General features: G+C 39.9%; 1 protein-coding gene across 1 annotated transcript in view; it reads left to right on the top strand.

Moving 5' to 3' along the window:
- The first annotated feature begins 5,494 nt into the window (after positions 1–5,494).
- MACROD2 (mono-ADP ribosylhydrolase 2) overlaps positions 5,495–15,750 on the top strand; it is a 1,842,294-nt gene continuing 1,832,038 nt past the window's right edge. The window contains exons 1-2 of the mRNA XM_084887643.1: positions 5,495–5,765; positions 12,957–13,073. Of these exons, the coding sequence (XP_084743769.1) occupies positions 5,720–5,765; positions 12,957–13,073 (163 nt within the window). The 5' untranslated portion in view covers positions 5,495–5,719. The remainder of the gene's footprint in view (positions 5,766–12,956; positions 13,074–15,750) is intronic.

The following is a 15,750-nucleotide window of genomic DNA, read 5'->3' as shown; positions in this document are numbered from 1 at the left end:
AATTTTTTAAAATAGTCTTTCATTAAAAGGAATTGTAAAATACCTTATTTACTATCTTAAACAATATGGGAATTTCATGAGTGAGTGATCTCAAGGTAGGACCAGGAACTAAAATGAATATTTGGTTAAAAGGACAGTAATATTAAGGATAAACCAAGAAATAGAGTCAGTTGAGAAGCTATGCCTAAAATATATTCAACCATCATAATACAGTCACATGTCCTAACTACTTTAGGGGAGACTGGGAAATATAGTTTCTATAAACCAAGAGAGGGGAAATTGTATTAGTCAGCATCTCTGCCACATTTACCTGTGCGAGATACTATTCTAAGTCCTTTAGATGTTTTAATTAATTTATTCCTCACATCAGTCTTATAAGGCATATACTGATTATCATCCCCATATAGCAGATTTAAAAACAAACAAGGTACAAAGACTTTGAGAAACTTGTCAAAGCTCACATCCTATATAATAAAGAGGTAAAATGCAAACTGACCCTCACTCTTTCATGCCATCACAAGATGGCTGCACCCACAGCGGAGGCAGGGTTGCTATAACACAAGATGACTGTGCCTACAGTGGAGGTGGAGTTCCCATTACAAGCCATAGTGAGCAATCAGCAGGGATCTGAGGCTGTATGGCACTAGGCCAGGGCAGGGGACCTGAAGCTGCACCCCCTGCCCAGTGGAGCATTATGGGGACCTCAGGCTGCACCCCATGCCTTGCAGGACTTTAAGGAGGACCTCAGGCCACACTTCTAGTGCTGGGCTGGGGGACCTGAGGCTGTGACCCCACCCCAGTTCCGGGCTGGGACCCTGTGGGTGTGCTAGGGGACCTGAGGCTGTACCGCCAACCTGGCAGGGCTTGACAGGGGACCTGAGGCTGTGCGCCCTGCCCAGTGGGGCTAGACGGGGGTGGGGATGGCTAGGTCTGGATCTCGCCCAATGGGAGTAGGCCAGCCAGTTCTAGATCTTGTGCGATTTCAAGGTGCACATGGTGGGTGGGGACTTGACTCTGTGTCCCATGGCATGTCCCAGTCTCTGACAGGAGGAAGATTTTCATATACATTTTACTAATTTTATTTCATCTCTGACACTTCTATTATGGAGAAAGGGAAAATAGCAATATTAAAATATTTCCTCTAATTGATTCCCTGTTAATGTGCATGAATTTCATGCACCGGGCCACTAATAGTCAATAAGGAGAACTTAGGATTTGAATCCAGGTGATCTGGCTCCAGATGCCTTTTAATGAGTACATAATACCAACTTCTTCAAGTTGAGATTCAGTGTTTGGTAGAATGTATAGGTCTAAAGCTCAAGATGAAAGAGGAGAAATAACAACAGACCCCACCAAAATACAAAGGATTGTTAAAAAATACTATGAACAACTCTATTCCAACAAACTGGACAACCTGGAGGAAATGGACATATTTCTAGAAAAATACAACCTTCCAAAACTCAATCAGGAAGAATGTAAACATCTCAATAGACCAATAACTATGGAAAATCTGAAGCAGTTATCAAAAAACCTCCAGCAAACAAAAGCCTGGGGCCAGACAGCTTCACAGGGGAGTTTTACCAAACATTCAAGGAAGAACTAAAACCTATCCTCCTCAGACTATTACAAAAAATTCAAGAGGAAGGAACACTTCCAAACTCCTTCTATGAAGCCAGCATCACCCCAGTACCAAAACCAGATAAAGACAACTCAATGAAAGAGAATTACAGGCCAATATCACTCATTAACACAGATGCCAAAATCCTCAATAAAATTCTAGCAAATCAGATCCAGCAGTACATCAGAAAGATCATACACTATGACCAAGCAGGATTTATCCAAGGGTTGCAAGGATGGTACAATAGCCTCATGTCAATAAACATGATAAATCACATAAACAAATAGGTAAAAACCACCTAGTCATATCTATCGATGCAGAAAAAGCATTTGACAAAATCCAACACCCTGTCTTGATAAAAACTCTCAGCAAGGTTGGCATAGAAGGATCATACCTCAACATAATAAAAACCATATATGACAAACCCATAGCCAACATCATACTCAATGGGCAAAAATTAAAACCATTTCCTCTAGGAACAGGAACAAGACAGGGATGCTCACTCTCACCACTCCTGTTTGACATAGTACTGGAAGTATTAGCCATTGCGATTAGGCAAGAAGAAGAAATTAGAGGCATCCAAATTGGAAAAGAAGAAGTAAAACTGTCCCTTTTTGCAGATGACATGATATTGTACATAAAAAACCCTAAAGACTCCATCAAAAAATTATTAGACTTAATAAATGAATTCGGCAATGTAGCAGGAATCAAAATTAACACCAATAAATCTATGGCATTTCTATACACCAGGAGTAAACTTACAGAAAGAGAAACTAAAAAAAATCCCATTTACCATTGTACCAAAAAAATTAAGATACCTAGGAGTAAGCTTAACTAAGGAGGTAAAAGACTTATACGCAGAAAACTACAGGACACACACACACACACACACACACACAAGAGATAGAGGAAACCATAAACAGATGGAAGAACATACCATGTTCATGGATTGGTAGAATCAACATCACTAAAATGTCCATACTACCCAAAGCAATCTATAGATTCAATGCACTCCCCATCAAAATACCAATGGCATATTTCAAAGACCTAGAAAGAATTCTCCAAAAATTCATCTGGAATAAAATAAAATCCCCAAATAGCCACAGCAATTCTGAGAAAGAAGAACAAAGTAGGTGGGATCTCAATATCAGATTCCAAGCTGTATAACAAAGCCACTGTTCTCAAAACAGCGTGGTAGTGGCACAAGAACAGACATATAGACCAGTAGAACAGAATAGAGAACCCAGATATCAAGCCAAACCTGTGCTCAATTAATATTTGACAAAGGAGGCATGAACATACAATGGAGTCAAGACAGTCTCTTCAATAAATGGTGTTGGAAAAATTGGACAGATACATGCAAAAAAACAAAAACAAAAACAACCAACAACAACTAGATCACCAACTTACACCATACACAAAAATAAACTCAAAATGTATAAAGGACTTAAACATAAGACAGGAAACCATAAAAATACTAGAGGAATCCACAGGCAGAGAAATCTCAGACATATGCCAAAGCAATTTCTTCACCGATATCACTCCTAGAGCAATAGAAACTAAAGAGAAAATAAACAAATGGGACTGAATCAAAATAAAAAGCTTTTGCACAGCAAAAGAAACCATCAATAAAACAACAAGAAAGCCCACTGTATGGGAGAACATATTTGCAAATGTTATCACTGATAAATGTTTAATCTCCAACATCTACAGGGAATTTATATAACTTAATAAAAGGAAAATAAACGATCCAATAAAAAAATGAGCAACGGACCTAAATAGACACTTTTTGAAAGAAGACAGAAGGAAGGCCAATAAACATAGGAAAACATGCTCAAAGTCACTAATTATACGAGAGATGCAAATCAAAACGACAATGTGGTATCATCTCTCACCTGTCAGAAGGGCAATCATCAACAAATCAACAAATGACAAGTGCTGGCGAGGACGCAGAGAAAAAGGAACCCTAGTGCACTACTGGTGGGAATGCAGACTGGTGAAGCCACTGTGGAGAACACTATGGAGTTTCCTCAGAAAACTAAAAATGGAACTCCCATTTGACCCTGTGATCCCACTTCTAGGAATATACCCCAAGAAGCTAGAAACACCAATTAGAAAGGATATATGCACCCCTATGTTCATAGCAGCACAATTTACAATAGCTAAGACTTGGAAACAGCAGATGAGTGGACTAGAAAACTGTAGTACATCTACACAATGGAATACTACGCTGCTATAAAAATGAAAAAATTCTTACCATTTGCAGCAGCATGGATGAACATGGAGAGCATTATTTTAAGTGGAATAAGCCAGCAATGAAAGGAAAATACCACATGATCTCACTCATTTATGGAAAATAAAGAACATTATAACCTGATGAACAAATAGATAGATATAGTCAGTAAAGTACTGAACGGACTGTGAAATTACAGTGGGAAGCTCGGGAGTGTTGGGGGTTGGGGGTGAGAAGAGATCAACAGAAGGACTTGTATGCATGCATATAAGCACAAGCAATGGACACAAGACACTGGGTGGGGTGGTGGGATGACGGCATGTGAAAGGGGGTAGGGGAGCCTAGGGGGAGGTCAATGGGGGAAAAAAAGAAGATATATGTACTACTATATGTAGTACTCTAAACATTAAAATTAAACACACACACACACACACACACACACACACACACACACTTCATTCTTTACAATTGGAGACACATGGATTGGTTGTCCCCTGGTCATTGAACCTTCAACCCAGACACATGCCCTGACTGGGAATTGAAGCCATAATGCTCTAACCAAAACCACCAGGGATTTTTTTCCTTTCTTTTATTATTAAAAAAAAATGTTACAAATAATTATTTGATCTTACACACCTTGCTTAAGAAAACACATATAACACAGCACACCAATTGTCGAATAAATGTGGATTCAATGCATCCACCAATGAGCCCTGTGGATTGTCTATTCAGAAGCACAATAAATTTGGAGAGAGCTTACCAAACTCAAACTTCTAGGTCAATCTACTCTTGTGGTGGACTCGACTGGAACTGGATTTTAGTTTTACCCTGAATATAGCCAGTCCTTTGGACCAGCATCTTGACCTGAAGCAATCCGTGGAAGAATAGAAGGATAACATGACCTGGCTCTGGTTAACATCTACATGAATTTGCTTTGATGTAAGGATTCTGTTTCCAGTATAACATTTTGGTCCCACACTATTGGCTGGTTCTTGCAACACTTGAGTAGTCCAATTTACCTTGGTGTTTTCCAAACTTCACCGAACTCCAGTGAAATTTGTAATTTTTACTACAAGGTTGCGGAGCCCGTTGTATATGATCTGGAACCATTTCCCAATCTGTTCACTTCTTTCTGTTATATTGTATCTGCCCACTTAGAAGACAGCTTCGGATTATCTGGGAAATCCTGTGCATGGACAACGTGTGAACTCACATCTCCCACTTCCACGTTTTCCAGTCCCTAAGGCTGGGGATCCCCAAATCACTGCTCAGTCACCTGAAGCACCTGACCTAGAGGCCACGCCCTCCTCCTGGCCCCATGAAGCCGGGTGGTGGGGCGATGTCTGCCTCCTTGTGCTCCTCGCAGGCGATCGCTCCTCGTCCCACTCTGGTCGCGAGGCCATTTCCAGCACCTTCACGCCCTGGCCCCGCCCCCTCCCGGTCCCCAACGTCCTTGGCGTCCAGCTCGAGCCTGCGCCTGCGCGTGCGCCCTGGGGCCGAAGTCGGGCGAGCGGTGGCCGGGAAGCGGAGAGTGGCGGGCGGCGCAGCCAATGGGAGGCGGCGATGGCCAGCGGCTGCGAGGCGGGGCCTGCGCGGGTGTTAGGTTCGCGCGAGGCGTGACCCAGTTGACAGGCTCTGGAGGGGCTGCCGTGGCGGCGGAGTCCGCGGGGCTGAGGCGGGCGGGTGGGAGCCGAAGCCGCCGAGCGCGGGCTGAGGGAGGCGGGCGGCGACTGGAGGGCTGCGAGCTGCGGCGTGGGACCCAGAGCCCTTTTCACTTTCCCCCCCAGTCCTCCCACTCCACACAACCACCCTGTTTGCCCGTGAGCCTGGGGAACTTGCAGCTTAAAGCCAGCCACCCCCACGGCAACATGTACCCCAGCAACAAGAAGAAAAAGGTGTGGAGAGAGGAGAAAGGTAACGGCCTGCCGAGTCCTGGGGTGCGGGTGGGGATGGGGAAGGGGTGGGGGCGGGGGTCGGGGCTGTGTGTGCCGCGGTGCCCCCCGCCCGAGCTCCCGCCTCGCGCCCGCCCGCCCGGTGTCGCCTCCCTCGCGTGTCCGCGTGTGCACACCCGCGCGCCCCCCGGCGTGCACGCGCCGCCCCCGGCACCTGCCGCTCGCGCACGTGTGGGCGCACGCCCCTCGCTGCCGCCCGCCCGCCCGCTGCGCCCGTTCCCCTCCCCGGACGGGGCTGCCTGAGCCTCCCTCGCGGCGTGGCACCCGCTCCGCGCCGCAGTCCCCGGGTCCCGCACAACTTCCCTTGGTTGTCGCCCAACCGGGCTCTGCACACTCCTGCTGGGACTCACGCACGCCTGGCCGGCGGGTCCCACGGACACGTGCCCGCCCGCGGACACACCCGCTGCGGCCGCGGGTGCGCCCCTGCTCCCCCCTCGTTCAGGCACTCTGCGCCCCTGCCTACCACGCCCTGGGTGTGCAGAGCGTCCCCACCTTGGGATGCTGCAGATCCCTGCTTTTGGTCCCCCACTTTTGCACCGCAGGGTGCCTCGAAACCTGGAACTCTTCTTTGGGGAAACCTAAAACAAGCGTCTTATCCACGAGGATGAGTGCCATCAGAGGCATCTAAGTGGAGATGTTTCTCAGCATTCCATCCCCATTCGTAGTGTGAAGTGGCTCAGAGGAAGGGTGTGAGACTGGTGTCACTTTCTGTGAATGAACCCACCGGACTAATGAGCACTGCAAGGCTTATCCAAATCTCTGAAAGGGGCACTGATTTCTGTAAGATACAAAAGTGTGCCTGCCACCCAACTCCTCTTCTCTTCCTCTTCTCTTCCTCTTCTCTTCCTCTTCTCTTCTCTTCCTCTTCTCTTCCTCTTCTCTTCCTCTTCTCTTCCTCTTCCTCTTCTCTTCCTCTCTCTCTCCTCTCTCCTCTCTCCTCTCTCTTCTCTCCTCTCGCCTCTCTCTAATCTCTTTCTTCTTTCTTCTCTCTCCTATCTCAGGCATTATAGTTAGACAATATTCTGAGGTAAAACTTGAAACTCTGGAGTTTTCTTTCTTCTTTTCACTCCTTTTTAAGCTTTTTTTTTTACAAAACTGAAGTGAAAAGTACTTACATTGCTATCTGCTGAGATATACTAAACCGGTATATGGAGTGAGGTCGAGTGAGGGTAGTGCACATTTCTCCTAAGTATCCCATCTTCTTTATAAAAGAGGGATATGGAGTGACTAGGTTGAAAGTTGATTTCCTTGATAATGGTTCTCTACAACCTATAGATTTTTATTGCAAGTCCTGGCCTCTGTAAACACCTAGGCAAATAGTGGAAAAGAAATGTGGGAAAAGGATCCTCTATAGAGAGGGGCTATTTCAACAATGTACAAGAAAAGGGAATTGTTTTTCTGATTAACTACTGGGAAGATTTCATATAACAACTGAACAACTGATTAAAAGGGTTTTTAAGGTATTAAAAGAGTAGGTTGTATGTTATTTAATTATGTTTTAATGATTATGATCATATATAGAACTAAAAATTCTGTTGTTGCAAAACAAATGCTGTTGAAAACAATAACCTGATATATAAAGTAGTGTGCAATAATTGTTTTGTTTTTGCAGTAGCAATTGCATTACTTTCAACAAGGGTTTACTTTGTAAGCATTGAAAAATAATTTATACCCATTTTTGATGGTCTTGAAATGTTAGCTTTGTATTATTGATAATAATGAAGGCAAGATAATGAAAGATATGAAGATTGATTTTAATACATGAATCATTAATGAAATTATAGTGATTACTTAAGAACTATTTTTTTCTGTCATAATTGACAATGTTCCTGAACAGTGATATTATAATTCTTCCTTCATTTAACATCTACACAGTTGAACTGTGATTAGCAGGCTTTTTAGAATCTTCATTGTCTTAATTCTTAGTTTGCTACTAAAATTATTAGAGAAAATATAACCAAATTAATATTTTCTAAATAAAGGAAGGCATTTAACAAAATACATCTATCTTGTCCAAACTATCTTATTTTTGTCTGAAATTTAATATTGAAGGGAAAACTTATTGAAGACTTTATGTCTCTGTCTTATTAGGATGTATATTTTTGAATAGTTAATATTTTAAAAATACATATTATACCATCAAGAAGGAGCTAAGGATTTTTCGTACAGTAGTTAGTATTAAAGAAGCTGATGGAATTCATGACCTTTTTCCATTTATTGCACTGGAGAGAATGCTATCATATTTTTGGAGCTGTTATTTAAATCTAAAGGCTTACCCGTAAACCTTATTGAAATGTCAAGGCATTGTATAAACATTTTAACTCAGTATACCATCTACTAAGTAGGTCTGCCTGCTTATATGCTTAACAAAGAAAGGATTTATTGCAAAGGTGAAGCATTCTTTAAGGAAAAGTTTTGTGTAATGCCAAAGAAACTATTTAGTATATGTGTAGCTTTCAGTGTGTCTCATTGTTTAAACAAATAACTAAGGAGTTCTCCACATATGTTAACTAGATGCTGTTGATCTAGTAATTTGAATCCTAATTCAAAACTACTTAATGTGATTTATAATTTCAAGTACTGAAACTTAAATGATTTCATTGTTTTATCTTATTTTCTTATTATATAGGTTATATAGATCTTGTTTTAAGTATCCACACTTAAACTTTTAAATAAATGCAGTGACAAAGACTAGGTTGCATTCCCATGTGTACCTTTTGACACTTATTTAAAACTACAGTTGTTTCATATATTTTAACCTGATTAGTGATGTTTCCATATTAGTGATCTGAGCTTTTTTAGTAGTGCTTTGATAAGTTCTAGTCATTCCTTTTCCTGTTGTGTGATTATTAAAATTTACTATCGCCTTCAAGCTTCCTATTCCATCAAGACCCTATGCTCCTACTAAACAGATGATATTGTCTTTTTTTTTTTTTTTTTTTTTTTTAATAAGAGAAAGCTTATTTAGGAGGCCGTAGAGGTAGAAGTGAGTTTTAGAAGAAATGAGCTCAGGAAACAAGTTTCAGCAAAAGAAAAGGGCCCTTGGAACTTAGGAGACAGGGACAGGGTGGGGGTGCGGGTGAGGAGGGGAAGAGAGAGAGAGGGGACGGGGAGATATTGGGTCTTTAGAGAAGAGAGGAGAGGTTTGGGTGGAAAGGGAGAGGGAAAGAGAATGAATGAATGAGTGAGCACCTTACAAGCCCTGGAGAAAGATGGGATTGGGGAAAGGCCTGGGTGTGCTCTGTAGAACTGCCAGAAGTTGCCTTTTAATTCATTGAGAAAATACATGTCATATAACATAAACAACTGCATAGTATTATTTGCCTCTTTTTTCCCAGGTTCTTTGTCTTTTCAGCTTTGTTTCTATCTTAAAGCACTTTTCTTCTCTGTTTCTAAGATTAACCCCTCTGTACTGTCACATCTCCTGAATTCTTTGAGATCTTGTGCTATCATTTATCCCTTTCGGGTATGTTTAGTTTCTGATTGTCTTCAGGTTCCTCTCCTCAGCCTATATGAATACTCAAGTTTCTTCTACCCAAAAGTAGCCTTCCTTTTGATATCATAGTAAATAATCTGGTTATTGATTGACAGAAAAGGAACAAAGGGAAGGCCAGATAATATAGGCATACCATTTATGCCAGGTAGCTGAAGGTCTGTTCCACTCGGAATGGACAAAGGAAAAATAGAATAGATGTATATTTAGTAAGGTCTGGGTGACATATGGAAGGTACTCAGTCACATTTGTGAACATGTCATTGGTCAGAATAGGCGTGGCTATTGCAGACTCGGGAAAATTTGATATACATGCCATATAACGTGAACAGCTGTTTCTGAACAAAGGAGCTCTCTCTCTTGCTTCTGACTCTCTAGTCACAGGTGCACTCCATTGCATTTGCCACATGGCTCACAGCTATGTAGAGCCCACACACAATGGAATGATGGACTACAATTAGTCTGATACTACACTGGACCAGATTCCACCATGGGATGGAAACTCTGGACACTGGCTTTGCTTTTAGTTCTACTGAATTCCCAGTTGTACCATTTCCAAGACTGGTTTAAGGGAAATGGGACTTTGCAAGCCAAAGGATGTAATTCCATGCAAATAGAGCTTTCTACTATAGTTCATCCTCCCTTGGGGGCCTCCGGAAATTCTTATTCCAGTGGTACCCCAAGAACCCCACACACACTGGCAAAGGAAAAGGGCAATCTATGCAATTCTCCCATAAAACTTTCATCTTGGAGTTTGCTATTTTCATTTATTTTTCTCAGTCTCTCATAGCCTCTTGGATCCCAGTTACACTCTAATAAAACTGGTTTTCTAAAGTCATTCTTTAATAATGATGATGGTATTAATACAAAATAGTTACTGTTACTATTTGAGTCCTACTCATTACTTTTCTAGGTACTTTACCTGGGGTCTCATTTAATTCTAACAATACTCTGGGGTATTATACTCGCGGGTCAAGAGCTTTGTACACCATATTCATGGATTTGAACCCTAGGTGTAGTGCTTTTTGTTTGTAACATCTTAGGTAAATTAAAATCTCTATATTAGTTGCCTCATTTGTAAGTTGAGAATAATACCTACCAAAAGGAAACTGAGACATAAGGAGTTTAAGTAACTCAAGATCACATAGATTTGCATGATTTGGCATAAGAACCCAGACCATTTTGTTCACCACTTTATTCTCTTTTCAGTGCTTTAAGTGATGCAGTTGATAAAACCAATGATTTATTAAATTTTATTGTTTCTGATTTTCCTGTAGCAATTGGTAATAGCTCTTCTCTTCTCCATATTAAAACTCTTTGCTGTTTCCAGATCACTGAGACCTTGATTCACCATGTGCTCCAAGTGACATCTAAACTTCATTTCATTTTAAACCTTTACTTATTTATTTATTTTTGTTTTGCTCCCCTCCCTTCACTTTCTGCAGGACTAGAAGTTTAGGTTATAATTTCCAAAATCTCTAGCTAGACTTCTCTCCTGAGTTCCAGATTCTTGATTTCAACTTGAATGCCCTTTAGGATCTTAAATCAATAGTGTTGACCATTGAGTATTATAATATTGTGATTTGAATATATCCATCTGATTAAAATATGGCTTTTGTTGCTGCTGTTGTTTTATCGACTTATGTGGCTGAAGACTTCTAGGAGTGGGGAAAAATGTTGGCTCCCTGTTTCTTCTTCACTTGTGTTTACATTAATACTTTCTGCAGTTTATTTCTTTGGAATAATTTTTCAAAGTGACTATTTTGTGTTAGATTATCTAATGCTAGATACTATCTTTAAATCCATCACTTAAAGTTTAATACTTTATAATAATCTGAAAGAAAATTGGAGAGGGAGAATACAAACTTTGGCAAAGTATGTGATATAAGACACTTAACTGTTGGGCATGGTATACAAGTTCCTATACATTTTTATTTTAACTTTTGTTTGAAGCTACTTTTTACTTCAGTGGTCACTTCCCTTTTCATAGCATATCTTGCAGCTTCATTAAACTATTCTTATCTCCTTCTCTTTGTTTACATTATTCTTTAGTCTGAAATATCCTTTTTTACCTCTTCATGATAAAATTCTGCCTGTTAGGAACCAACAGACACATCACCTCTTTTGGGGAGCTTTTCTTGAGAAGACAGTACAGTATAGTGGCAAATTGCAAACTCATTAGTCAACAGAGTCAAATATCAACAGTACAATGATTGAAATTTCTTTTGAGAGCCAAATTTTTTAAACTTCTTCTAATGCCACTTCTTTAAAATAGACTCACCCCGGCCGTGGTATTTTGTGGAAGAGCCACACTCAAGGGGCCAGAGTCGCATGTGGCTTGCGAGCCACAGTTTGCCGACCACTGGTATAGGCTATAGTTTCTAATGGAGATATCTGATTGGATTTTCATGGGAAGTTCTCTTGCTTAAAACAGATTACTGAACTTTGATGTGCTTTATTTCCCTATCTGAAAATAGAGATACTCATACTATTTGTTGACTTGTTGAGAAGATTATTTCAATAAAATTATGTATGTGAAATACTTGGCACACGGTGAATTCTTTATAAATGACACCATTATTATCAATTCTAAGATGTATTTAAAAATATTTTAATCTTATAATCAAGATATATATTTAAAGTTTTATTTATATCACTTCCAGACAGGTGTTATTAAAAGTACACTTTTATTGTTGATGGCATCTTCAAATTAAAATATCTTGGTGACTGCCTTTTTTGTGCTCTCAGCATCCTATCTAGTAATCTAATAAAAGAGTAATATGCAAATTGACTGTCACTCAAAGACACAAGATAACCACCCCCATGTGGCCAAAGATTGCTGCCCCCATGTGGACACAAAATGGCCACTACAAGATGTTTGGCAGGGGAGGGCAGTTGTGGGCAGTTGTGGGGGCAGGCCTGCAGGGGAGGACAGTTGGGGGGGACCCAAGCCTACAGGGGAGGGCAGTTGGAGGTGACTAGGCCTACAGGGGAGGACAGGGGCGACCAGACTGGCAGGGGAGGGCAGTTAGGGGCAATCGGGCCAGTCAGGGAGCAGTTAGGTGTCGATCAAACTGGCAGTGGAGTGGTTAGGAGTGATCAGGTTGGCAGGCAGAAGCAGTTAGGGGCAATTAGGCAGAGGCAGGTGAATGGTTGGGAGCCAGCAGTCCTGGATTGTGAGAGGGATGTCCCAGATTGGAGAGGGTGCAGGCTGTGCTGAGGGACATGACCCCCCAACCCCCTGATCCCTGTTCATGAATTTCATGCACTGGGCCTATAGTTTATACATAACTGTTTTAGGATTTAGTGTTTTATTTATGTAGCTGTTATTTTGTCTCATCCATTTCCTCTTTTTGTCTTGTGAACTTCTCAAGGTCAAGGATCTTCTTTGTATTTGCAATGTGTTAACATATCACCTGGTACACAGTAGACTGTCAATAGATGTTGATTGGGAGAGTTTCCTTATGTTTCTTCCCGCTAATATAATGTTAATTTAACATCTTTTAACACTAAAAAGTAGAGTCATTAGATTTACATTTTGGTGTTTCTCAAGCCCACATTGATTCTTTTGGTAATTTAGCATGGTTAATATTTAAGTTATAAAATAATTCCTGATCTTAAAAGTTAAATACAAATGGAAGTTCTGCTTTTATTTTGCAAGAACGCTTACTGAAGATGACCCTAGAGGAAAGACGCAAAGAATACTTAAGGGACTATGTTCCCCTGAACACTATTCTATCGTGGAAGGAGGAAGTGAAGGGCAAGAGCCAAAATAATGGTAAGTTTCTCAGAATATTTTTCAGGTAGTTACAGTACTATTGCCTTTTTTTTTTTTTTTTTTTAATGATTTCTGCTGGACAATTTTTTACAAAAATGAATAACAGGCATTCAATAAAGATGACAGTTTTGCTATTTTAAATCATTGTCATTTGTCAGTTAGTTATTTTTAACAATCTATTATATGTTGTTTAAGTTTAGAAAATTATTATTTTTAATTTTTAAAAAAAATCCTATTCCTAACCTTAACCCTAATCATTCTAAAATACACCACGATTATATTATGGTACTTCTTTATGGGTACTTTAAAAAAATTATTTTGCAGTGGTTTTTGGAGCAAATGATACTAGAGATTATGGTGTGGCCCTTTGAGTTTGTTTTGATTAGGTTTATTTATATTGGATTTCTTTAATTTTATTTTAAAGATTGGATAGATTTCAAAGACCGTTCATCAAAAAGAATAGAGGAAAACCAAATAACATTTCACATAATTTTAGAGAAGAGTATACAGGGTATCCTTAAAAAATGTATATACACTTTAATAGTTGGTAGCTCAATTTTGTAAATGAAACGCATTTTTATAAACACTGCCTTTATAATTATTCAAAATGTGTTTATACATTTTTTGGGGGGGTAACTATTTTGTGTGGTCTGGCATTATGTCTACATATAAAGTATTTGTATGACAAATTTACTCTTTCTCAAACTTGTTATGATTTAGAGTCTATATTGTTTGAGGGAAAATATATGTATTATAATATAAATGAAATTTTTAGTATTACAAAGGTTCGTGAAATATAAAATTCTAAAAACGACGTAATAAATTTAGTGTATATTTAATATGTTTGTCTCTGAATTAACATTTATTAGTGTTTATGGTCTGGATGTCAAGTTTAAAAGAAATAGGGTGCTTTTTAGGATATGTAACGGTTGAGAAACAAAGGTAATTTTAAGAAAGGATATTGGAGCATGCTGATTTCACAAATTGTAGTCTTTGATGGAACTATACAGGATATTATGGCCCAGAATAAGGAGTTTCTATGGACAAAATTTGTGGAAAGTAGTAGCCAAATTAAGCTTTAGAACCTGTGAAGAAAAAACATTGACCTGAGAGTTTGGGGCTTTAGACAGAATTTTGTTTTTCTAGGAAGGCAAATCATGTGGGTTCTTTTAGACCTTTCTCTGCCTGGAAAAGAGTGCTCTTGGGCAAGTGGGTAGTGTGTTTACTCCTAGTTTTAATGGGGGTCATTAGCTGATTGGGATGTATAGATCTGACCTTCTTGCCCAGTGTTTTAAGTAAATGCAAGTTATTTTAATGATAGTCTAATCAAGACATCATTGAAAGAGTAGGTAGTGCTGTGTAATGTAAAGAATACAGAGCTTGAGATCAAAAGGACAGAATTCTGGGCCTTCTCTGACCTAGGGCTATGTGCCTCTTAATGTTTGGGTCTCAATTATTTCTTTTGTTTATATGAAGCTGGAATTGAATACTTCAGCTTTACTTTTTATGCTAATAAACCTCTCTTTTCCCAGTGCTTCATTCATCTGGTTTTCTTTCTTGGTCACAGTTTTAGCTGGTCAGTTTTCTAAGGATACAGTACATGGTGTTCTTTTAAAGAAAATTTTGACTTCTGAGATAGAGATAGATTCCTTTTGCTGCCACAACAATTGACAAAAGCAGTAGTGAAACCCAGGCTGCATTGCCCAAGGTTAGCTTAGCTCACCTTTGCAAAGAGGCTTGGCCTTTATGTTGGCTGCTCCTACATACTTGAACATTCAGTATGTAACAGTGTAGAGTTGAACTGGCTTATTAAGAACTCAGTATTGGATGTTTATAGAGACACTGCACACCATAATATGTCCCCCAATCAGATAAGATACATTGAGTAACATCTGACATTGTTATTCCCAAACAAGATCCGGTGTATTTATTTAATCCTATTTCCCAATATGAGTGTTATAGGTGTCTTACAACTGCTCTATCTATTTCAGTTTTTTCCTTCATGCTTTTTGAAAATGACAGGCCTTCATGGGGAACTAGGTGATATGATCAAAACTGTATTTCTATTAAGTAGTGCTTTATTCCCTTCATTAAATATTATTTGGTCCTCTCTGTTGTGATGTAGAAATTGATGACTGGCCCCTTCTTTTTTCATGAAACAAAATGGCTCATTCTACATGTAATATCTGTGAATTTCTTTATATAATATATACTAGAGGCCAGATGTATAAAATTTGTGCAAGGGTAGACCTGACTTCCCCCAGCTGCCAGCTTCAAGGCCCTGTGGCCCCGGCTCCATGGCCCACCCATACCCGCCTTGGCCTGGCACTGACCTTGTCCACCGTCAAATATCCCTGGTTCCCCGGTTCCACTGAACCCCTCTCCCCCCACCCTGAATGATTGCCCGCCAGCTGGTGGCCTGGGCCTCCCTATGTGGGGCGATCATGTGGTGATGGCGGGCCTGGCACCAGTGCTTGTGATAGTGTTGTCATCTATTCCATCTTTATTATTATAGATGTTTTCTAAGTGCTTTCTTCTAGTGTTATGTATCTAGTCTTAGATAACTAAAATATTGGTCAAAATTTTAGTATTTTTACAGTTTGAAAGATCTTTGAAAAATATAAATTCAAAAAATCAAAGGGCAATTATAAATATAGTTACATTTTTATATTTTTAC

This window comes from Pipistrellus hanaki (assembly GCF_964339955.1).
Source record: "Pipistrellus hanaki genome assembly, chromosome: 6".
In the NCBI taxonomy this organism is placed as follows: Eukaryota; Metazoa; Chordata; class Mammalia; order Chiroptera; family Vespertilionidae; genus Pipistrellus; species Pipistrellus hanaki.
This window is presented reverse-complemented; position numbering and strand designations above follow the sequence as displayed.